The 25,903-nt window shown below is 38.0% G+C and overlaps 3 protein-coding genes across 4 annotated transcripts in view; all 3 read right to left on the bottom strand.

The window, feature by feature from the left end:
* lhfpl6 (LHFPL tetraspan subfamily member 6) overlaps positions 1–25,903 on the bottom strand; it is a 244,844-nt gene that overhangs the window by 111,529 nt on the left and 107,412 nt on the right. The gene's annotated exons all lie outside the window — the stretch shown is intronic.
* Positions 982–18,226, bottom strand: si:dkey-250d21.1. Its single transcript, XM_002663575.8, has 14 exons — positions 17,935–18,226; positions 17,246–17,366; positions 14,829–14,936; positions 13,674–13,710; positions 11,750–13,578; positions 11,621–11,648; positions 9,746–11,508; positions 9,605–9,653; positions 9,227–9,270; positions 8,982–9,030; positions 7,041–8,890; positions 6,826–6,862; positions 6,560–6,643; positions 982–6,473 (listed from the first exon to the last, which is right to left on the bottom strand). Exons 1-14 carry the CDS (start codon positions 18,021–18,023, stop codon positions 1,717–1,719), a joined length of 10,845 nt encoding a protein of 3,614 aa, XP_002663621.3. The 5' UTR covers positions 18,024–18,226; the 3' UTR covers positions 982–1,716.
* thap12a (THAP domain containing 12a) lies at positions 20,155–25,856 on the bottom strand. Of its 2 annotated transcripts, none has more exons than XM_073913708.1 (5): positions 25,416–25,856; positions 24,641–24,761; positions 24,085–24,162; positions 23,375–23,411; positions 20,155–22,339 (listed from the first exon to the last, which is right to left on the bottom strand). In XM_073913708.1, the coding sequence occupies exon 5, from the start codon at positions 22,179–22,181 to the stop codon at positions 20,418–20,420; it is 1,764 nt and encodes a 587-aa protein (XP_073769809.1). In that variant the 5' UTR covers positions 22,182–22,339; positions 23,375–23,411; positions 24,085–24,162; positions 24,641–24,761; positions 25,416–25,856; the 3' UTR covers positions 20,155–20,417.

Genomic DNA, 25,903 nt, shown 5'->3' with positions numbered 1-25,903 from the left:
TTGATTTCAGACCACTACTCTACTACTTTCTTTGGACGGCAAGTCATAGTCATCTTGACTCTGTCATCCTGCCACAATAAAGTGATAAACAAGGGCTTGATTGATTTGTAGTTGCAATTACTGTGACGTTGTCTGTTAATAGCTTTATGTTCCTGGCTTTTCAACCACATCTACTGCCGCTCTCACAAGATATGACCCTAAAAGGTCAAAAGCTCTAGTCCCCAAGGGTGAATCATAGGTCCAAGGTTACATGGAAATGAGAGACTGATTGCTTCTCAACGACATTTCAAATTCTACTCCTGAAAACAATATTCTGTGATGGATCTGCAGTCCATGAACCAAGGGGTTAAAGAATGACTGCAAATCATCAACAGGCTACAGGGGGCCAAAGCTACTTTTTGAAAAGCCTAAACTCTTTTTTTAAAAAGCATTATAAAGTGGAGACATTAATCATTAACTACGTTGACTTAGTGGGAGAGTAGAGGAAACCGGCAGGAAGTAGTGAACAGAAACAAGATTTTTCTTAGTTTAAAGAAAGAAAAAATGGCAAAGGATAAATCAGTACGCATTAAAGAACTAAAATCTACCTAAGTAAGGTACTAAATAAATAAGGACAATGACATGAGATGTTAGACAACAACCACAAAATTGTTAAATATTATACCATTAACAATGGAGTGAGTGGCTATTATTAAATAAAACAATAATGAACCTGCCAGCATTACATTCATGGCATTGGAGAAAATGAAACAAAATCTAATCAATCACTAATTAATAAATTTCAAAGACATTTTTCTTGATTTATAGTGACTAAATGAATCTTCTTGTTAAATTAGTGGAGGTAAAAATCCTAGTGCAAAAATGGATGAACCATTACTTACTAACAAGTACTCCCAAAACTGGGAAAGGCATACACTGCCATCTTGTGAACACCCTTAAACATTACAGCGTCAGACAAAAACTTTAAAATAAATGCATGGCTTATTTTCAACAATTTTGTTTATTTTAGTCAAATATATATGAATGCTTCCTTCATGAGGAGGGCTTATGGGAGAAATGTTTACAGAAAAATCCATTGATCTAAATAAAACTGCAAACAAATCAACCATTGTAACACATAATGATACAGAGACAGACTCGTTTTTTGTTTGTGCCATGGGATGACATTGTGACAATATAACACAACCAGCGTAATTCATTGTGATGAACTTCCCCCCCAATGCATTTTAGAGGATTTACGTGATTTGAAGTCTTTAAAAGTTCCTGAAGATATTCGGAAATTTCCAAAAAGTCTGGGGTGAAAATGTCCATCCAGACTTTTTGTCTCTTGATTTAAAGACTTATGTAGGGTTTTTGCATAAAGGCACAAAGCAGTAAGAGCCCACAAGGGCATCCTATTCTCTCTCTTTCTTTCTTTTTTTTTTTTTTTTTTGGCAAGACATTGGTCCCAATTGGCAGTCCTCTTTTTTCATGCCACATATGTAAAAGGAAAAACAGATAATAATAAAAAAAGACAAAACACCAATAAAACAATCATGTGATTATACTTAAAGTGTACAGGTCTAATTTGTAATCATTAACTAATAAAACAAACATACTGAAACCTACAGTCAGATGTGATCTACAGTTTAGCGAATACAGTGGGACATTCTGAAGTTTCAGCAGTGTATGACATCCTAAAGGACAGCTTGTTTGAGGTCAACTAAGCCAAGCCTATTACAGAGGGTACAGCTCAGAATTCACCTTTCCTTGTCTACTCTGCATGCTGGAAAAAGGCAGGACTGCAAGGAGCCGAAGGATGGTTAAAATGTTGGGAAAAGTCTGGATGTCAGAAACTTTCAGTGTGCCAAGGACGGTGTCAGGTAGGTGTTGATGAGTAGCGATAGAGTCTTGCCACCTGTCCCTCCACCTTTGCAGCTCAGCCTGTAAGGAGCTTGGGTCAGGCAAGTCATCCTTAAACACTTTGACAAACTCTGTGTCCTTGCAGCATCCTTCCACTTTGGACATGACATAAGGCACAACCTGCAAGCAGCGAAGAGCAGACAGAACATCCAGGGAGACTCCTTTCACCTCGGAAATACAGTGCTCAATGGCCCCTTTACTGATGTCCTCTTTGTAGTGCACATTTATTGGTGTTTGTAGTGATGGTACCTGCAGCTTAGAAGCTAAAGAAACTGCTTCTTGAAACCAGGTTTCATGGTGCGACTCAAGACGGTTCTTCATTTCACTGAGAGAGGGCAGGACATCAGACAGGCGGTTTACAGCTTGATATACATCATGAGAATTTCCCTGAAGACTCAGGCTTAGGTTTTTGGTGAGGCTCAAGATGTTTTTCATAATCAAAACTGTCAATATGAAGTCAAAGTTTTGGATTGCAGAAAGGAAGCTCTGGGCCTGTGCTGCGTTTGGCTCATTATCTTGGTTTCCTTTCATCTCATTCAAGCAAAGGACGATGGCCTCTAGAATGTCTGTAGTAAGTTCCAGAACCTCATGGCTCATTGCCAGTTGATTGCTGCTGATCATTGCCTTTAGCTCTCTGGCCTTCCTTTCGTCCTTCTGGAACAAATGTACAACAGCATCCTCTAGTCTTACACGACGCTGATGATCCTCAGAGAACCACATAAACAGCTGCTCTAAGTACTCAAAACTTTGAGTTACCTCTCTCAGGGAGGATAAACTGGCTAGCAAAGACTTCAGAGGTATAGGTTTCGGGAAACTGAAAGCATGAGGGAGTCTCTGGGAAAGCAAAGCTGACGCCGGAGTCATCTGCGAGGCATGGGTATCAGATCTTGCCAATGTTTGACTTCTACAAAGTGCCAAATTTAGCCCCCACTTCTCAGAGAGGACGATGATGAGAGAATCCACAAATGAAGCAACGTTTGTGGAAACTGGGAGAAATGCTAATATTTTTTCACACTGAATATCTTGTTTGTCCAGGTAGTGTATTGCTACAGGGATAAATGGTTGGCCATCAATTATCAACTCGTCTTCAGCGACTATAGAAAAGAACTTTATCCTGCAGAGTTCTTTGAGCAAATCTTCTCGAGCAACAGCATCATAGGGAGTAAAAATATTTTGTTTATGCGCAGAGTCATCCGGGGTAACTACTTGTTCTGTACCATCCACAACCTTTACTTCAGACTGATCTGTGACTGAATCTGCAGCTATAGGATGATCAGTAATATCCTCAGGTGAAGCAGGTGAGCAATAATCAGTAACACTTGGAGTTTCAAATGGGTGACTGAGGCAAACGTTAACTGCTGCAGTTTCTTGGGCAGAGCCATGTGAAGCCGTTGAATTAAACTGATTTGTGCCACGTTCTGCAGTTAATTTAGGTTGATTGGAGCCATCCTGATCTACTGTAATAGACTGATCAATTTCACTTTGATTCCCTGGTACTATCTGGTCTGATCCCCCCTGACTAACTTCCATAGGCTCATCAGGTACACTTTGATTAGTTGCAATAATAGCTGCTCCTTGACTTTCTACAACAGACTGACCATTTGCACAGGGTTCATCAGCCACAAGCTGATCTCCATCATGATTCCCTGACACTACCTGGTTATTTCCACCTGCATCTGCTAACCCAGATCCACTTGGACATTCTACTATAGGCTGAGAAGCTGTAACTTCAACGAATGCATCAGTTAAATTTTGATCTGAAGATGACTGATTGGTTAGATTTCCTGTTACAAGCTGATCACTTCCAGACTCAACTACCATGAGCTGATCAGATTCACATTGATTACCCAACACTAAATGACTTATTTCCGCTGTTTGTGGTAATACAGACTGAACATCTCCACTCTGAACTGATGTTACAGCCTGGTCATTTTCAGAGTCAACAACCATTAACTGATCGGATTCACATTGATCCGCCAATATTAACTGACTTGTTCCTGCTTCGTTTGGAAATACACTTACAGCCATACCACCTTCATTTTTACCTTCAACTATGGACTGATCTGACTCAACATGACCAACTGCTATGAACTGATCAGGTACACTTTGATCTCCTGTAACTGAATGGCAGGTAACATCTTGATCTGCTGTTCCAGACTGATAATTTTCAGACATATCATCCAGCATCAGCTGATCAGATCTTTGATCTTCTTGTACTACCTGAAAAGTTTCACCTTCAGTTGGAAACCCAGTTCCTATCTGACTCGACTGTTCTTCACCATCTTCTGCAGAATGATTATTTTCATCTTGACCAACTACCAAGAACTGTTCTGTTATATTTGCATCTCCGGTTTCTGACTGCTCAGTTACATGGTGATCTTCTGTTCCAGACTGGTCATTTCCAGAGTTAAGTACCATAAGTTGATCAGATTCACAATGAGCTACTGACATAAATCCATCTGTATTCACAGACCCTGTTTCTGCCTGACCAGTCTCATCAGGACTAACTACTACTAAATGACCCGTTTCCAAATTATCATCTGTCATGACCTGATCCTTTACATTGTGATCTTCGCCTACTAGCTGACCTGCTTCACCCTGACTAGCTGCTACAGAATGATCACTTCCAAAGTCACACACAATAAGCGAAGTAGATTTACTCTGATTGCCTGACATGAACTCACCTTCATTCGCTAGTCCAGTTTCTGTCTGATCAGTTTCATCTTGACTCTCTACTACTGAATGATGAATCTGTAATTGATCGTCTGCCACGAATTGAGCCTTCACAGTTTTAACTTCAGTTACTGACTGACCAATTTCAGCCGGATATTCCGCTACAGACTGATCATTTGCAGAGTCACATACCATAAGCTGATCATTTTCCTTTTGATCATCTAATATTACCTCCCCTTTATTTATGAATGCAATTTCATTTAAACTCTCCCCTACTGAATGATTTGATTCCAAATGATGACCTGCCACATCCTTTTTCTTTACAGTCAGATCTTCGGCTACTAATTGACCAGTTTCTCCCTGACCTGCTGCAACAGAATGATCATTTCCAGTGTCAGATAACCCAGTTTCTGTCTGACTAGACTCTTCTTGATTTTGCACTACTGAAAGATTAGTTTCCAAACGATCATCTGTCATGTACTGATTCTTTACATTCTCATCAGTTACTGGCTGACCAGTTTCACCCTGATCTGCTGCTACAGAATGATCATTTCCAGAGTCAAATACAATAACGTGATCAGATTCAATTTGTTCCTCTGATTTTAAATTGTTTTCATTTATTAACTCGTCTTCTACTTGGCTGGCCTCATCTTGACCTTCTGCTACTAAATGATCAGTTTCCAAAACAACATCTGTCATGACCTGATCATTTACAGTTTGATCTTTAGTTACTGACTGACCAATTTCACACTGACCTCCGGCTACAGATTGCTCATTTTCAACATAAGACACCTTGAGCTGATCAGATTCACTCAATATTCCAGTATTATCTTGACTCTCTACGACTGAATGATTTGTTTTCAAATTAACATCTGTCATGACCTCATCCTTAACAGTATCATCTTCAGTAACTGACTGGTCGGTAACTGACTGACCAGTTTTACCCTGACCTGCTGCTACAGAGTGATCATTTTCAAAGTTATCCTCAGCTTCATGTTGATCAGATCCTGATTTTGATGCCAACTGATCAGTTTCCCTTGCCATTCCTGTTTCTATCAGACAAGCTTCAACTTGAACTTTTTCCACAGACTGATCGGGTTCAACTGAAGTAACTGCCAATTGCTGATCCTCCAGTTGTTCCCCTGTTGCTGGCTGGCTATCATCACCTTTGTGATCAACTACACATGGAGCATTTCCACTTTCTTCAAATTCCATAACTTGATCAGCTTCACTATGATCCACTGACACCAACTGATCATCTACACTGAGATCAACTGCCATAAGCTGAACAGATTCACTCTGATGCTCTGAAATAAACTGACCATCTGCTATTTCTGTAACTGTATGATAACTTCTGTCTTGAGCGACTATAGAAGAATCATTTTCAAGAATTTCAGATTTGTGAGCAGCTGCCTGCTCAGGTACAACTTGTTCCTCTGCTGTTGGCCTGTCAGTTTCATCTGGTTCTGCTGCAGCAAACTGATCTACCTCCATGAGTGGACTAGATTCACTTTGATCAGCTGATACCAACTGAACACTGTTAACTGGCTGTTCTTCAATAAATGGCTCAGTTACACCTTGACTAGTTATATCAGGGCCTCTATCTACTGGTGCGTCATGAACAACTGGAATCAGCTGATCACAATTGTCATGTTCTGCTTCTGCAGTCTGCATTGTGGCATCTTGAACCGATTCTGTGGGTTGGTCAAGTTTGCTGATTGGCAGTGAGCTGCAAATAGGGATAGCTTGAGCTGTAGCTGTGTTTTTGTCAGAGCTTTGGATTATTAAAGACACTGGCTCGTCAGGTGTACTCATGACAGATGCTTCTTCGGCCACGTCTATTTCACTGGAGCCATTGGTTTCAACTGGAGCTTCCTCTTGAGCAGCCGTTTTAAGATCTAAAAAGATAAGACATGATTGTGTAAAGACAAAAAATGGATTCATGATCATCTACTTTATTTCATACTTATTTAACATTACTGACCAATCACAGCATCCGTTGCTTCTTGTGTATTACCAGAACCATTTGTGTCCACTGTAATCTCCTGTGGTGCCATGGCAATAACTTCTGAGAGAGGACAAAAAAAAAAAGTGTCAGAATAAAAATAACAGCCGCTGGACTCAGTTGACCATTTTAATTTCTGATTAGCTCAAATAATCAAGAATCAAAAACCAAATGATCCCACAATAATTAATAATTAGAAAGCAATCTCTCTTTCAAATGTTGTTTGGAGTAATTAATTAACTTACCACCTTCCATTCTCAGATGATTAACTCTTGCTTTTACCTGCATGTGTAAAAAACAAACAAAAAAAATGAATTTTTAGAAACACTTTTGCATTTGTGAATACTCATAAAACAGATAGCTACATAAATTGTAACAAGACTTAAATGCATCTTAAATATTAGAGAATTAATCTAACTTTTTTTACACTGAGGATTAATAAAACTGAAATTTACCATACCTGTGCAAGAAATTGATGACTTTCTGGATCGACCTCTATGCATTTCTCAATTACCTCCTCCAGGCTCTGCAGTGTCTGGCGGTGCATGAGAAGCATGACTGCATCAGTTTTACTACCCCTGCTAAAGATACCATCCCTTAGTAAGATCCTCAAGGAGTTTAACGTTGTCTTCATTAGATCACACTCCATGCTAATGCTAGGCAGCACAGCCGCTATCTTGAGAAGAGTTGCAACATTTGGAAGGCTTTTGGCTTCATTATGGAGCAATGTCTCAGAGATGGAGGTGGGAGGACAAACATCTTGATACTTCTCCCTCCAAACTGTGGCCCAAGTGTTAATGTCTTCTTCAGCCGTTTCTGGCTCAGGGAGATCGCTCAGGTATATAGTGTGCAGTTTATCTGTGGATTCTGGAAGAATGGGCAGAGGGTTGCACGTTGGCAGGAGGGATAACACTTTCAGGGCTTTTAGATGATTCTCTGAGAAGTTAAATTTCATTTCCTCAATCAAACCGCTGAGAACTGGCAAGCTAACAGCTTCCATGTAGAATGTTTCTGGTGAATCATAGCTACTGACAGATTCCGCATATGACAACAATCCAGTGACCTTAGTTGCAAGTCCCACTGCCTCCTCAAACCAGACACAATGCACTCCACTTATATTGTCCAACATCTTGCTGAGAGAATCTATTATTGGAATAATCTTCTCAAGCTCACAAATAATGTCAGCAGGGTTTCCACATCGGAACACAGTGCTGCAATTCCTTAAGGGAGCGCAGGCATTTTTCAGAATCACAAGGGGTACGACAAAATCAACCTGTCTAATAGCTGTAGACAGGGTCTGAGATTGCAGTGACATATTACTGCTCCATGACCCATTAGAGTTGTTGCTAACAGAATCTAAGCAGTTTAGGACTCCCTCTAGCATATCCACCAGAATATCAAAAAAATCTTCTCTTTTCTTCCATCTAGACAAGCAGGTCTCTGGAACTTCTGCAAGTGCTTCCCGTGGGGTATTCAAAAGCCCATCCATGGTCTTGGCAAGCTCACTTCCTAATTTAGGTGACTGATCAAAAAACTGCAGCAGATCTTCAGTTGTTTCAAGAACCTTTGTAATGTAAGCATTCTGTAGGCTTGAAGCCAGCCAGTAGGCAAGTCCACAAGACTCACTGGGAGTGTGCACAGCTAGTGGATAGTTTTCCAAGAAGCCCAGAGCCACCTTCCTGAGACTTTGACTCCCTGTACCAATGCACATGATGGACTGGCCACGACAGCAGCCCATCTGAAGTCCCCATTTATCCTCAAGTGTGGCTGAAAGTGCCTTTGCTTGCAAATCCACATCAAAACTTTCATCAAAGGGCAAAAATCCAATGAGTTCCACTTTAGGAATGCAGTCATTCACATATCGAATAAAGACTGGTAGGAACTTTGCCTCATCCACAGAAATAACTCTATCAGTGATGATGGAAAAGAAAGGAGAGTCCTGAACTTCACAAAGGACTGCTTCTCTTATGGCCTTCACAATACTTTGTAGCATTGCCCCCTCTGAAATTTGTGTCATTTCCTCCTGTACCCAGTGACATGAGGCAAGTATCTGAGCAACAGCATCTTGCTCTGGTTTGTTTAAGTCAGTCAATGAGCAGTTACTCCTTGCAAGCATTGCTGCCTGTTTGAAGACCTCTCCACAGTTCTTTATATTGTCTGCTGGTTCACCAGGATGGCCATTCTCATCCACAACCTTGTCTACTTCTTCAATCTTTATGTGAGGGTCCTCTGCAACAACTTCCACTATGTTTTCAGACTGTTGCTGCTCAGTCTCCATGATCTCAGGTCTCTCTTGCTGGACATTTGCTTCTAGAAGGCAGGTTAAACATTATATTGGATAAATATTACATAACAAACTCAAGATACTCAAATATTAGTGCATTTCAAAACAATTCCATACCTTGGCCTTGTGTCTCAGCGTTTATCACTAGTGTTCTGGAGTCTTTGTCCTATAAAAGTATTACTACTTATTAATAAAACTGAAAAACCAATCAACCAGTAACAAATGGCATAGCCCAGATATACCCAAAATGGTTAAAACGGTTGTTTGCTCTTCTATAAATTAGGGATGAAATATTAACATATAAAAATACCCTACTACTTGTTAATGAAAACTATATTAATCATTATGAAGAATTTGCAAACCTGCTGAGATACCATCCCCTCAATTTCATCCATGTGGTTGTCATCTGCAAAGTTGGCAAAGCAGGTATTAAACCGGGCATGAAATAAAAACAATGCAATTTAATAATCGGATTGTAAACTATTATTTTTTTTATTTTTCAAAACTCAATATTGTGAAAATATAACTTGCTCTATTGGTGAAACAACAGACTTGAATATGCAAGACATCTCTAATGACATTTTTTTTTTTTTACACAAAAGTATAGTATAAAGGTAGACATTTGATCAGTTATTTTCCTGGAGATCAAACCCATCACACTGGCATTGCTAGAACCATGCTCTAATTTGAGCAAATATTTACAATTTAAGGCAATTATAATGATTATTAAAGTTACATACCCTCTGTTTTTATTTCAACAACCTTTCCTAAGGTTTTGGATTCTTTGTCCTGTAGGGAACAAAGTACATAAGAAATATATTTAAAAAGTGATCATTTAAAATGCCTAATTAACAACAACAAGAAAAAAAAATTATCCTTACCAGGCAAATGCCTTCAAGCGTCTTGGGTGTAAACTTCAAGCACTGTGCAACCATTCTGTCCAGGTCTCTGTTGAAGTCAGTGCTCACCTGAAGCATGGCTAAACAAGGCGATCTGTCCATGAATGACGAGTTTCTCAGGTAGTCTTGATACATGTTGTGGCGGATCACCTCACCACAATATTCCAAAGATGTGCTTGGCAAGACACACATGATCTTCAGCAAAGTGTTGATGTTTACAAAGTACTGCATGAGGGGTAAACGTAGAGTCTGAAAAATGGTCTCTGGTATGGTTACACTAACCACTTTTGTTTTCCACTTCACTTTCCAGCAGCTCAGTTCTGTGAAGAAGTTGTCAGGATCTGGAAGGTCACCAATGTACAAAGGAGGTTTTGCCTTGAGCGTTTCAAAAACGCAACTCATTGTGACAGATGACGGGACCAAAGACATTAAGTTGAGAGCCTCTTTGTGGTCATCAGAGAAATAGTCTTTGACCATGTTGATGAGGTGGTCAACTAAAGGAACACTCATTGCATCTTTGTAGTAAGAATTGGGTTTTAATAGGCTGTCTCTTGGAACAACTACACTATCAGGCACTTTAACCTGTACACCAAGACTCTGAGCAAAACCACAAGCCTCATCAAACCAGTTCTGGTGGAAAACTTTGATGTTGGTCTTCACCCGGTTAAGAGTTGCCACAATACCACTGATCTGGCTGAGCTGGGAGGCAGCGCTAAAATGATCTTTCTGCAGTGCTGCACTCAGTTCTCTGGTGAAGGATGAAGCATTCTTTAGTGCAACAATAGCCACAATGAAGTCAAAGTCACCTATTAACTGACTTAGTCTCTTGGCTCGATTTATTACTGCCAAACTCCATTTTTGGGGCTGGCCGTTTTCAATATTTGCCAGCCAATCAGTAAGAGGCTCCAGAATCTGAGCAAAGACTTCATAAGAGTCATGCTTCTCAAGCCAAGAGGAGCAAAACTGTCCTTGAAGCTCATGGATTTTCTCATAGCTTTCTCTTAGGCCTATGGCTAAGATCTGATCTAATTGTTTCTCTAGTGCAGGCATGCTTTGGAAAAATGACACTATCTCCTCTAAAGTGTCTATGGCTCTCATGACTGCAGCAACTGGAACTGACCTTGACCACCAAGTATTGAAAGAGTAACAAGAGCAGTGTGTGCACAGAGCAAGAGGATTCTTCTCCTGTATTTTACATGCAAAGGCCCTGAGCTTGTAGGACAGCTCACCAGAGCCAAGGTAAGCTTGACCTCTGCAGTAGCTCAAATCCAGATGCCACTCGGTGGTAAGGACATTATAAATATGTTCGCACATAGCCTCAGTGTCATTAGTAACCTCAACAAATCCCAAAAGCTCAAGTCGCATGACATCGAAACTGTCAACAAATCTGATGAACACGGGTAAGTATTCCATCTCTCCAAACAGGATAACTCTGTCGATAAACAGGGAGAAAAATGCAGTTCCAACCTCTGAAAGAATCCTGTCCCTAACAACATCCTCACACACTTTAAGGACTTCATTCATCTCAGATCTGGTCACATATTCTACTTCTTGATCTTGATCAGTGACTCTGCTTTGCCTGCTATATGCTGCGGTGAGAGCGGACTGTAATGCAGCTTTCAATGCCTCTTTATTAGTTTCTGCACATTCGGGTGGTTTCTGTCTCTCAACGTCCATATTTAAAGTCATCTCTCTTGGTTCTTCAGCATCTTCTTTAGAGGCATCATTTGCACTGGTTTCTGGATCTGTATAGGGATTGAAATAAAAAAATATCAACAACGACATCTAATAATTCATTTTAAGTTTTCAAAACCATGAAGATGTTAACATTAACAAGTCATAGGTGAAAGGTTTTACCTGAAGGTTGCACTTCCATTGCATCATCCTAAAAAAGCAGGCAGATAAAATGGTTATGAAATATTCTTCAGAAATCAACTGTGATCTTACACAAACACATTTTTATCTGCTATTAAAAAATGTATTAACCTCATGTATCAGCTGAAGGATTTCTGGATTTTTCTTTACATATGCTTCCACCATTTCCTCAAAGCTGAAGTTGACATCTTGATTGACATAAACAAAGGCCATACTGCTCAGTCTCTTTTCCGCTGTTACTTCTTTCATGTAGGAATGATACCGGTTCAGCACCATGTCGTACTGCCCATATACATCTGCTTCGGCGTGGACGCAAGGAATAGTGCCTAGCACTCTCAAAAGGCTCTGTATATTTGGGTAAAATCCTATATCTGGAATCTTAAGGGTAGCAAACACACTGGTGGGAAGAATTCTCCGCTTGCTAGCATGCCTCCATTTCACTTCCCAACACCCCAGTTCATCGTAAAATGAATCTGGACGAGCCAAGTTATTCAGGTTAGCATCAGCAACTTTGTCTTTCCGGATGCTGAAATTGTGGTCAGCCATGTATGAGGGCACCAATGACAACCATCTAAGAATTCTTGCCATTTCAGTGCCTAGGACTCTTTTGACTTCATCAATAAGGTACTGCAAAACTTTCTTGCTCAGTGCCTCCCTGTAGTAATCCTCCAATGCGGCTTGAGGATTTTCTGCGCTTTCACCATTTGTCACCATGTCTGCTGGTAAATTGACTGGCACCCCCAACTTCTTGGCTCTGCCCAATGCATCAGAGAACCACTTTCTGTGAAAAATGGGAATCTCCTGCATATGTTTGGTGAGAAGCTTTAAGGCATTGGAGATGGTGTACTGTAAAGTGCTGCTTATGCTGATTATTCCCCTAAGGCTGGGGTTCAGAATGCTTACGCAACACAGAGTGTTCTTCAAGACCACAAGAGTAATGATGAAATTAAAATTCTTCAGCTTCTCTTTCAGTTTTAGAAGTGCTTCAACAGTCTCTGCATCCACATCTGAAAGAGCACTGGTGCACATCTCTCCAATGCTGCTCAAAAGCGGCTCCAAGATGTCAAGCATTGTCTGGAAAGCATCTGTGGCATATTCCCAACGGTTCTGGTAAGAATCTTTGACTCTGTCCACTTCACCTTTGATATGGCCGTATAAGGTGGTAATCTTAGCATCAAGTTTTTTCGCCAGAGTTTCTGACTGCCTGATAACATTAGCAACTTGCTCTACGGTATCAACAACCTCTTGAATGGGAAGGATAGGCATGGAGCGAATCAACCACACATTAAAGGCATAAGGCTCGCTCGGGGACAGAACTACCTGTGGAAAATCCCGCAGCATCCTACAGGTGAAATCCTTCAGTTTCTGACACATGACACCTGATGATAAGTAGGTGAAGCCACGGCAGTGCTCCAGCCGCAGGCCCCACTTATTACGAATCTCAGATATAAGCATGTGAAACAGACTTTCAGAGTCAACATCACAGGGGAGAAATGCCAGGAGGTGCTTCTGTGGGTAGCCTCCACTTGTGACAGAACGGATAAACACAGGAATCTGGTCCACACCGTCAATGTTTGTTTTGTCTTCCAAAAGTATAGAAAAGAAGCGTGCAAGGCGCAGGCTATTGCGGATCTCTTCACGCATCACTTCCTCGCCTAAGGTTAGCACTTCTTTTTGGTCAATTTTCTCAGAGCACATGGTATTGACAGACAGCGTCCCACCTGGGTTAAGGGATGCCTTGTTATTGATGCTGAAACCAGTGAAGGCTAACGTCTCCTTGAAATACTCTTTCAAAATTTCCTTCGCTTTGGAAATAGCAGGATCCTCCTTCTCCGTTTCATCATGTGCAGGAGGATTCTGTATTTCGCTGATCTCAGCTGAGACACCCTCAACTTTAACTTCCATCTCTGTAGCAGAGAGGTTTGGGTCATCGGTGGTACCTTAAAAAGAGAAAACATAAGTACACCTAAAACAAAAAAGCAGATTCTCCTGTTGTAAAGTGACAAAAAGAAAATACAAATCATTTATAATTTACCTTTAGTTTTCTTTGGGACAACTGGCTCCTCTCCAGTCTGAACAAATAATGAAAAAAAAAAAAAAAAAAAAAAAGATACATGAGAATCACCCATGTAAAGACGAGACGCTGCATTGTGTGCAAACCTCTTTAAATTCCCCAGATAACCATAAAAAAAATAATTATTTCCAAACAGATATATTCAACTCATCTGGTAAAATGATACGCATACTGCAATATAAATTTTTTTCAAATATGCACTAATAAAAACCCAATTCATTGCTTAGTCATCATGGCTACAAATTCTAAAATGCTTGTTGAGGGAATGGGCCAATGGAATGGACTGTTCAGAAAAATCAATACAAAATAAAAATTCGTAAAAGAGAAAAAAATCATGTTTACATTCAAATGGTAATTGATCTATATAGAACTCCATCTTCAAAGATTGTGTACCTTATTACTGCATAATAAATGCAGTTCACTCCTTTATTTTATGGTGCTTCACTGAAGTCTATAGGTTTGCTCTTCTGTGTTTGGACTTTCAGCAGTGAAATTTAAACCACACTGAACTAAACTTCAACTGTGAAAACTGGACTGAGTTTCAATTTAATAGAACTTCTATGTTAAGCTGCTTTGACACAATCTACATTGTAAAAGTGCTATAGAAATAAACATGAATTGAAAGTCTAAACTGTATTGTGCTAATAAGTCTACAGCGCATTTGACGAAACATGGAAATCACAGTAAAAAGAGCATTGAAACTTACTTAAATGTGCCAATATTTTAAAGCATGTTGAATTCAAAACAATTCACGTCTTTATTACGCTTTATTACATTAGTTGTGGTGTTACCATGTGTGTTACCAGATGTGGGAGCATAAATTTTTATATTTTTATGCCTTTTATTTGATCTTATTTAAAGCCAAGCAGAAATGGAAGAAAAAACTTTTTTGCTTGAAGCTTATAACAATGACTACATAATAGAAGCACATATCTATACTTTGGGGAAAGACAGGCATTGGGAAAAAAAGTGTATATTAGAGTTTATATTATACATTTCAGTTTATTCACAATATCAGAATTGTCATGCAAATCCAAATGAAAACATTATATAAACCTATTTATTTATATACATCATATTTGAATTAAAATTTAAGTGTTTAAATCAGACACTGACCTTCTCCCTTGTCCTTTTTCTTTTGCTTGTTTGTGCATTGTCCTGGTTGGTTGAAAAATTGAATAGAGTAGGAACGGCATCATCCTTCAAAATACACTTAACAGCACTCTGGAAAACAGAAATACAAATATCACTGCAGAAAACAACAGTATTTTATCAGTTATTTTTAATTGAAAAATAATGACATCTTCTCGCTTGACATATCTGATTGTGAGTTTTCTTTCGCCATTTTAAAAAGGCAAGATAATACAAAAAAAGGTACAAATTTAAAATAAAATAGGATTTAATTTGGATGAAAAACTTACAGTACAAAAAGTCTATCTAAGTTGAGCCACTGAAACTGCATATACTCAGCATGTGGCAAACTTTATGCAGCGTTACCTTTTCAGAAAACATGCTTAATTGAATTATCTGTTACTACAAAAAAACTAAACAACTAAAACTGACAATGACCTTAATGAAACTTGTTTTAATATGTTGAAGAGATATTTCAAGCAAAATTAAAAACTCAAAATTCACTCAATATATACTCACATTTAATTGATTCAATTGATGAAAAAGAAGATATTTTGGAGAAAACTAAAATTTGGTAACTATTTACTTCAAAAGAAGGAAAAACAAATACTACGGGAGTCAATGGTTACCAGTTTAAAGCCTTCATCAAAATATATTTCGTGTTCAGGGGTAAATCAATTTGCAGTTTTGTGTGAACTATCCCTTTAAATATTGTAGTTTTCTTGAGGGCAACACAGATTGCTACCTATTGACATGTCAGCACGCTTGGTCAACATATCAATACTAGGGATCCTCCGATCGACCAGCCAGAGATCAGTATTGGCCGATATTCATATGTAATGACTCGATCAGTACTCGCTGATATGGTCTCAGGAACCAATCACAAACGTTTGTACATACAGCCACTACTGCATACGTTTAGGCCTTTTTACATAAAGAAAAACTGAGAGTTCTGTGTTTTAGACAATATTCCAAGTTCACTAAAACCTGGCGGGAAATGTTAGATGATTTTTTTTACTTTAAAATTAGATTTTTTTACGAGAATATTTAATAATATAACTTCTTGTAATTTATTTATCGTAATAAACAGTAGTTTATAGACTTATTTCCTTTTAGTAAGTAATGGATTTATATGTGTGCGTTTTAACTTCTTATGCATCAAATATGCGCTCCAAACTTTTCCATGATCGAGACGGTGAATTCTTCTTCTTCATTTCTAAATTGCATTCAGTAAATTTTCTTACAATTATTTTTTAATTTATCAGTGCTATCTACTAAGTTCTGTAAAGCTGCTTCTGACCATGACATGCTCACACCTAAATGGTTAAAATAGACATATTATATGCATATTATAAGCATTGTAAAGCTTGAAGCATCGGAATCAGTTCAATGACAAGGTATCAATACTAGGCATGGGACGATAACCGATTTCAAGGTTTACCGCGGTTTGGAAAACTCAAGGTATTCAAACCGCAAAAAATGATTTATGATACCGTTTCTAATGTGTATAGACATGTTTCTTTAAGTGTTGTAAGGAAATCTGTGTTTTTGAAGCTAATGAAGATAGAAGTCAATGGTTTATTTTAATTATGTAGCCCGACATGTGTATTGTTCCAAAATATTATATTTTCCCTAAAATGTAATATATTGTGTTAAATGAGGAAAACATTGCTAGCAAAATTGCAAGTAAAATAACAAAATAATATTACAAAATAAATAAATAAGAAACAGCTATTTCTTAGCCGCATATTTGAAATAATGTGTCAAAAATAATGTCTGTGAATCTAGAATTTAAATATTTTAAAATGTTAAAATATTTAGCAGTAAAATACCGCAGTATGGGAAATGTGTAGGTATTTTAATGCAAACCAAAAGGTGGCAAACTTAACAGTGACAGAAAACTATGCAAAAAACCACTTCATTTTTTTCGTTGTGTTTGTACCCATTTAAATATCGATTTACACAACGTTAGAAACAGATGTTTTTTTTTTTGCCTCATAATTTGATGTTGCCTTCTCTTCACTGAACTGGATTTTACCACGTTGTGGAAAAAAATAATGTGCTTACAACATCCAATCAGATAAAAGGAACCAAAAAGCAATATGGTGTTCACGACTTCACAGAAAAGGTAGCATTCAAAGACTGTATTTGCACATAATTGACAAATAGTCGCAGGCAACTGAAAATTTTGTTACACGGCAGCACTGGCCTGATCGGGCCAGCGACGGTTCTTTCTACTGTCCCAAACATCTCTCACCCTGGCCCATCGGACAGTCCTTATTGTTGAGCCCTGATATATATATTTGAATGGTCTTAATGGTGCTTACATCAAACAGAAAATGCCACAAAAAAACTTATAAAACTAAAAACTAAATTCCCCTAACAAAATAATTCAAACTTACTTGTTGACATATCATCGACGTCTCAAAATGCCTAGAGCACACTTTGTAGTTTTTGTGTAAATCCTCAGGTGTTTTGGTCTGCAGATCAGGCCTGTTGCATCTACCCACCCATTGCCTGCATCTGAAGATGTAAAATAAAGTTACTGCAGTGCAAATATGATGCTTCACTAATAGATTAAACAGCAACCAAAAAAATATAACAACAAGATTAAAACAAAGCATAAGCGTTTTATAAGCATCACAACTGCACCTCTGTCACAAAAAAAAACCCACAAGAAGAAACCACAAACAAACACACAATAAAACGTATTCTGAGGGAATTCAATTCCTGCCATTTTGGGAAAGGCCTGATGATGGCGAACGTGTACAGGAGTCATTTGCTTACAGTAACCCCATAAAAGTTGCAGCAATCACTTAGAAGAAACAAAAGGCTATTTCACAACAGTCGACACAAAATTAATCTTCGCAAAAATCATTACATAACTAGATTAACCAAAATAACAAGGGGAGAATTAGCTGAGAAAAAGGGTACCATGCATTCAATGAATCATTGTAAAAAGGGGGCAGAAGCTAACCAGCTAACATATAATGCTAATTTGCTCAGTCTGCGCACAAACGAAAATCCACACAGGAAAAAATAACATGTATTGAATTGCAATTGTTTTTACGCCACAAAAGTCTGCACTCACCGATCTGGATCCAGCGGGAACTCGAAGAAGGAAACACTGGACTGGTCCGTGCTCTGCTTGCAGTTTGCTGCGGCACAGCAGTCGGGCATTTTGGACTTAATCAAAATGAATATTGCATTGCATGAATCCTCCGGCGCAAAAGGAGAGGCTTTGACAGTAAAAAGCGCGCGTGCGCGTCTTTGTAGATTTCAGACAATCGAGCGTTATTTCCAAACGTCGCGTGCTTTCTGCTGTAACTTGCTCATGGCCGAAATGTTGCTACTTTCACACAGAATCAACAACCAGGAAGAACACCTATGTAGAGCGGAAATGGACTAAACCGAGGACGGATCCCCCCAAAATAACGTTATCACCGTCATTCGTTCCCCTTCTCGCGTGCTTTCACAAAATAAGTCATAAATGCTGCACAACTGTTATATTATCATGAAGAGAAATCACAAACAAAGACTCAAAAACACATTTCTTTCTTTTCTCCACGAGGCGCCAAGGTTTTTTTGTAACCCACGTGAACATTCGAAGTCACACCCATTTAATAACGCTGTTAATACTTTTAAGTCGCAATTATTTTATAGGTGTAAATATGCATGCATCAATTAGTTTAACCCATTAAATACCATATTAACATTTGACTGAATGGTGTTATTTAAGTGATATTGGCAAAATTGTGTTTTACATGTCAGACTGTGTATATAGCATAGATTAATACATACTATAATTTCTTATATCTCACTTTTACGTCATTACTTACCTTGAGTTCCCATACAATGAAATGTTGACAACGACTTCGTTTATTTTCTCATCCTTCTTTATATTATGATTAATGTGAATAGGGTTTATGTACAGTGCTCAGCATAATTGAGTACACCCCGTTTTGAAAATAAATATACATAAGATTTATTAAACATATATTTAATATAGTTATATAAAATATTATTTTAGTCACCAAACATATTTTAAAATTGAAAGATAATACAATTCAAATCAAGTAAAATATTGCCAAAAAAAAAATTATATATATATATACAACCTTCAAAATGTCAACTATTTTTTTTTTTGCTTCTCTTGATTTTTTCTCTTTTTAAAAATTGTATTTAATATTTTACTATAACATAAATTTGGTGTACTAGTTTTTAGGCCATTATTGTAAAATATTTTGTTATATTAGCTCCAGATTTGGCTTCAATACTGACAAATCTATTGTACATACATAAATATAAATTTTTATAGCTTCCTATAGAAAATATTAATTTAAATGATAGATTTGTGGGGGTGTCCTTATATATGCTGAGCACTGTATATGTATTACAAATATAAACACTTAATAAACAGTGGAGCTTGACTTATGGACATATTCAGTTCAAGACATCCAATCCTAATTTTCACAGAGGGATTACTTATTTATGCAGGTCACTGTACATATGTATGTATGCAGACATGTATGTGTGTGTATTTTATAAACGATGTTAACATTTTAAAAGGATTATACTACCCATGGCTACCTACTGTAATATCAGGCAAAAAATATTAACTATTTTAAAGCATGCAATTGTTTAGGGTTACAATTCATATTGCTTTGTGCTGACTCACCTGTGGTAAATGAAGGAATAAAGTCAATAGTGTTTTGGTTCTACAACTGAAGTCCCGGAAGTAGTTAATAATCTACAAGTAAAATTTTTAATTCAATATTAATATTCATATACAAGACTATGTGCCATAATTTTAAAACGCCAATGCGTTATAACCTGTACATTTCACTCATTTTCTTTTCGGCTTAGTCTCTTTATTAATCTGGGGTCGCCACAGCAGAATGAACCACCAAATTATCCAGCCTATGTTTTACGCAGCGGATGCCCTTCCAGCTGCAACCCATCACTGGGAAACACCTTACACTCTCATTCACGCACATACACTACGGACAATTTAGCCTACCCAATTCACCTATAGCGCATGTCTTTGAACGGTGGGGGAGACACAGGGAGAACATGCAAACTCTACACAGAAATGCCAATTGACACAGCTGAGGCTTGAATCAGCAACCTTCTTGCTGGGAGGCAACAGCGCTACCCTCTGTGCCACTGCGTCGCCCACCAAAGAAATGCATAAACTATTGATGCAATGGCACTTTGAACACGTGTTATTATTTACTTGACAGTTAAAAACAAAACCAAATATAATTTAATATCAAATTATACCAGGAAATTGTACAAGCAAACAAAAAGGTTTACCCTTATCAGAAAGGTATTTAATTCTGAAAAACAGCTTTAACAATTTCAACACATTTATGGAACTGGACAGGAGAAGATCATTTTCAATGTGTTCAAATCAATTCAGACTGGGAGTCCACTTTTATATACACAGTGGGAGTAGAACAATAGGAAAAGTCCTGGTAATCTTGGATGACTGTACATAAAAAGCAAAGATAACAAAATGATGCGAAAACTACAAACTGCTCTTTGACTAGCAGAGTCATCGTACTGCTATATTTAAGACTGCACTGCTTCCTGTGATGAATCCTGTTTCTCTGTTGGCTCACTTTCTTGATACATTTTCAAGTAGGTCTCAACCATGCTGTCCAAATCATGCTTAATGGCACAGTTAATATAGAACAGGGCCATACTCTTGTTTCTGTGATTCACAGGTGTATCTTGCAGGTACGCCATCAGTCGCTGTTTTGCAGTGCTGCATTTGTCATTTGTCAGAGCGAAGAGTGGCAGATTGTACAGAACTTTCAGTAGAGCACAAACGTTGGGAAAGAACTTCACATCGGACAGCTGAAGCGTCTCGTAGATGGTCGATGGCAAAATCACATCTTTGGTTCCATGTTTCCATTTGATCTTCCAGCAGTGCAGCTCAGCAGGAAAGGTGTCTGGGTTCAGCAGGTCATCTTTGTAAATGTCCACGCTGGTCTCCTCTGTGGTGTTGAACTTCAGCTGTCCCATGATGGCAGGGACAAGAGACAAGGACTTCAAGGCCTTCAGATGATTTTCAGAGAACAGGTCAGACAGCTCCTTGATCACATGGCTGACCACAGGGATGGTTACTTGGTCTTTGTAGTAGGTCTCAGGTTGGATTTCCTCACCAGACGTTGGTCGTTTTCTGAAGTACAGCCTTGGTACTTTTACTGGGATTTCAAGAGATGCGGCCAGATTTACAGCCTCTTCGAACCAGAACTCATGGTAGACCTCGATATTCTCATAAACTTCATTCAGTGAATGCAGAACTGCGGTTAGACTGCCAGAAGCGAAGAAGACCTCATTGGTTTCCCCTTGCAGATTCTTGCCAAAGGCTCTGGTGAAGGAAAGGGTGTTTTTCAACACCACTAATGTCATGACGTATTCAAAATCAGCCAATGCCTCGGAAATGACAAAAGCATTGTGCGCCACTTCATCGCTCCATTTGTGATCTTCATTATCATGCACGCTGTCCATACACAGCAGGAGAGACTCCAAGAGGTCAACCGCCAATTCAAAGGTATCGTGTTGCTCTGTCCATTTAGAGCCGCACGCCTCCTTAAGGACATTAGCCTTCTCTTCATTTCCCTGGTAGTAGATCGAAATAGCACTTTCCAGCTGATTTTGCAACAAGGGCGATTTGCTGAAAAATGCATCCAGCTTTTTCAGGGTAGACATGACGAGATGCACTCCGGTGAACGTCATTGTGTTTGCCAGGCAGATGTTTAGGGAGCAACTGGAGCAAGGAGTGAGAACTGCGAGCGGATGCAGCTCAGCTATTTTTGCCACCATCGCTTTGACCTTCATAGCGGACACCCCAGAACACAAATATGCCTGTCCTCTGCAATACTTCATGTCCAGGCCACATTTCTCAGTCAGTTCAGTCACAAGCCTCTCTGTGATGGCCTCCACGTCGCCTTCAAAGAGCAGGAAGTCGACAAACTCTTCCCGGAGACAGTTGGCCTTGTCCACAAAACGTACAAATAACGGGACATAGTTTTCTCCTTCTATCTCAACCAGGTTATCTACAACTAAAGAGAAGCAGCGTCCTTCTTTAGCTTCAGCCAACAGCTCTTCACGAATGCACTTTTCAATCACTTCTAAGATCTGTTGTAACTGGGTAGAGGAGCAATGCTCGAGGTTTACAGGTGACCCCTCAAACTTCTTTCTGAGGAATTCGTCACCTGCATTGATGCGGTACTCCAGCAGAGCCTGAAAGTTGCTAGGAGTGAAGCTTTTGCTTCTGGGTTCTTTGTCAGAGTGGCCGTGCAGAGGAATGTTCTGGGTGCCCATCATCACAACAACATCAAACAGAGACTTGAGATACTCTTTATTCAGCGTCTCTTCATCAATGACCGGAGGGCTGCTGTCAACCCCATCGCCATTTTTGTTCTCATTCACATCTTTGGTGGCGGCTTCACTATTATCTTTAGGTTCCTCACTTTGAGAGTCCGCTGGGAACATAAAATGAAGTAAATTGAGAAATATTTTTTTGTGGAATACATGTAAATATGTGTATATTCAGCTTTATCACAGTATTACCACCTTAAAATTATAATAATTTCTAACATTTTATTCAAAACACTGAGGGTAAAACTGGAAGCATTTTGGCAATTCATTCACAACGTTTTGAGGCCTGAAAATACAAATTTTAGATAATAGGCTTTAAAATTCAAGTTTTTGGGGAAAAAAGTATATAATCTGTGTAAACTATAAAAAAAAAAACATGACCAGTTTGTGTGAAAACAATGATATCATAGGCAGTCTTATTAAGTGATCTGATCAGGTTTAGTCACCACAGTATCTCAAGATACATGGGTAACCTTATTTTTTAATTGTCTATTATTATTATTATTATTATTATTACTAATTTCTTTAAATGAACATTTAAAAATTTATATATGAATAAGCTTTAATATATAAAGCCTTTAAAATGGCTGTTTTGAGCTGTTTGTGAACCTACATTAATAAAATGAATGATTGATTTGCAATTAAATACTTTTTTCTTTACATTGCCTTCTCAAACTTTCACTGCATCAACAGCATTTATTTTGGCTTTGCATTTGTGTTTTATAATTATATTTCTGAAAATGATAAGAGATAATAATATTGAAATAATAAGGACAGTTAACCTTGAGTTTACAGAGGTTATTAATCAAGCATTGTGAAACTATCTGACCTGATCTTAACCAGTATCCATTTCTTTGGATTTGTCAACCTAAAATGTATTCTACAACCTGGAGAACATTCAACAAGTTTTGTGCAACAGGCCTCAGGCATGTAATGTCCATTTCTCAGATCTGTGTGAATAGAGATTGTTTTGCCAAAAATATCATCTGTATATCAAATGCAACATTTTCTGTTATCAAGTACATGTGCAAACACTCCAAACAAAAGAGGTATGTTAATATGTTAGAAAAAACAATACTGTAATAGCTAGATCTTTCTTGATCGTAACAGAATTAACAAAACAAGAGAAAAAAACTCACATTTATTTTTCTTCGCTTCAGGGGCATCCTTGTCTGCCTGTTAACAATATACAGAGCTCTTAAGTAAACCACTCACATTCAGTATTTACACTCAACTGATTTTTACATTCACATGAAATGAGTCAGCTATAATATAGTAACCTTAGTTGTGTAAAGGCAAGACTCATAAATTAATAGGTTAAAGATGAGACAAATTTGGTGCCCTAACCAAATACATTTATAAACCTGATTTCATATAAATAGGAACGTTAAATTTAAGTAAAGCGTCTACTTCAATGTTTTGTAAAAACTTAAAAATATAAAACAAGAAAATAAAACAAATTAAAAAGAAATTTCCCATAGACTTTCTGCATTATACAACATACTTAGTACATGTAAAACTTGTTAATGTAAAAATATGTAAAATAATTATTGATTGTGCTAAAATGTATTATATTTTTAACAATCAAAAACATCTTGCTCACAAATGATTATAACCAAGTTGTTGTTTTTTTAAATAGTGACAAGAAAACGATTAACAATTACAATTAATTAGCATTTTATGGATAAAGAAAGTATTTTAATTCGTCAGTGTTGAATTCTTCTTGTAAACATACAAAGAATGTGTCTAAACTTAATTTTACACTAAATGAAATATGTATATAGTAAAATGCATTAAAACACAAAACACTAAATTTCACACAAAGACCTTTGAACAGAGCAGCTCTTACCTCATTATTTGACCGCTTAAAAGGATTGTCAAATATAGTTGGTACAGCACTATCCTTCAGAACAGTCCTGAAAGGGCTCTAGAAAAAAAAAAAAAATCACAATGTGCAGTGTAATTTAAAGAAGGAAAGCTGTGGCATCCAGCAGTTTAACAATTTTTAAACAATATTGGCCTTAATAATATTTGACAATTCACACTTTCTATCAGTTCCCAAATATTGTGTTCAATGTTAACTATGTTATTCCACTCCACAAAAAAAGATATTGAGGTAAAGTTGGTTTCATATTCACCCATTTGTTCAGTGAAAACTTGTGACACGCTCCCTATATTGTTTCCCATGGTACTTTGAATATTAGGTCTAATATTACAGGTGAGTTTGATTCAAAACAACATCAGCACGATTTATTTGACTATGAACAATGTTGTACTCTGCTAGTCTTTGGCTGCTAACATGATTTCACCATTTAGAATCTTCTGAAATTATATTATTAAGGAGAAAGCCTAAATGTGTGACAATAAAACCAACTTTACCCCCATAAAAAAGATAAACAACTTACAGTTTTGGTTATCAAGTTAGGCTCAAAGTGTCTGGCACACAGTCTGTGGTACTTGTTCAGATGATCCGGTGTTTTGTCTTTCAGGTCTGAGCGACTGCAGTTTTCCACCCATTTCTTACATCTAGGAAATAAACAATCCACATGTATTATGTGCAGTGATATTGAGGTGCAGCAATAAAGTATAGCTCATATTTCGGTAACACTTTATTTTGATGGTCCCAATTGCATATTCTGTTGACTAGACATTCCATTCCAACTACACGCCGATTACTTCTCACCATTTGTCTCATTTGAGTGTTAGTAGACTGTCTGCTTAATATCTGCTGATTCTGCTCCTTCAACAGACATTTAACTGACTATAAGAAACTTTGCAAGTAAATGTCAACTTACACTAACCCCAACCTAACAGTCTGGCAAGAATCTATTGAGAATTAGATGGCATGTAGATGCAATGTCACCTAAAATTCAACAAAATGCATTAAAGGGACCATCAAAATAAAGTGATCCTCATATATTTAATGTCATGTTTTTCCTCTAAAGCACAGTTGACTTTGTCTGGTTGCAAATAAATAATGTCTACAATAGGATCAAGAAAGTTCACATCCATGTCACACCATACAGTCAATCAGTACAGTACTGTTACGGCTAGTTTGGCTAACATTTACACTTTCTTATCTTAACTTACATTAACATCCCAAAGTAGCGTACAATCAGACTGCTTAATAAACAACTCCTTAAAGCTTCTACAAAATACTTAAATTGTATAGAGAATAACCTTAAGATGTGACAGACTCGCTCAACTTTACATCTAATCTGTCTGTCAGCAAGCTAACTCATAGCGCCGTGCACGGACTCTGCGCTGGTAAACAAAAACAGATTAAATGCAGTTTAAACGCAAAAATATATGGTCTGGTTAACAAAGAGTAACTTAGCTGATGTACACATGTACAAATTTACCTCTCCGGGTCCCGTGGAAACCTGAAGAACGCCAGCACCGAGTGAGTGCTGTTCCTGGAGCAGTTGAGCGCCGCGCAGAAATTAGGCATCGTGCGTCCACCCGGAGTCGAATCTTAAAAGCGAATCTAGTTCATTGGATTAACAGTGATGTTATTTTGGACAGAAAGTTTAAAAAAGATAGTTTTGAAGACTAATAAAGCAGTAAATTGATAGGCACTCTAGTGCTTTGTGTGGCCTGGAGGAGAAGCGCGTTGGAGTCGGTCTCTGTCCCACAATGCTTTGCTCGAGCATGGCGAGTTCAAAATC

Source organism: Danio rerio, chromosome 10 (assembly GCF_049306965.1).
Source record: "Danio rerio strain Tuebingen ecotype United States chromosome 10, GRCz12tu, whole genome shotgun sequence".
NCBI lineage: Eukaryota > Metazoa > Chordata > Actinopteri > Cypriniformes > Danionidae > Danio > Danio rerio.
The sequence above is the reverse complement of the archived record's forward strand: the minus strand, read 5'-3'. Positions and strand labels throughout refer to the sequence as shown.

Coding starts and splice junctions, on each gene's coding strand:
- si:dkey-250d21.1 (XM_002663575.8), bottom strand. CDS start 18,023: ATGCCCGACTGCTGTGCCGCAGCAAACTGCAAGCAGAGCACGGACCAG. Junction 13,579..13,673: donor TGTCCCAAAGAAAACTAAAG/GTAAATTATAAA, acceptor TCTCTTTTTAAG/GTACCACCGATGACCCAAAC. Junction 6,863..7,040: donor GTCATCAATTTCTTGCACAG/GTATGGTAAATT, acceptor TTACACATGCAG/GTAAAAGCAAGAGTTAATCA.
- thap12a (XM_073913708.1), bottom strand. CDS start 22,181: ATGATGGGCACCCAGAACATTCCTCTGCACGGCCACTCTGACAAAGAA.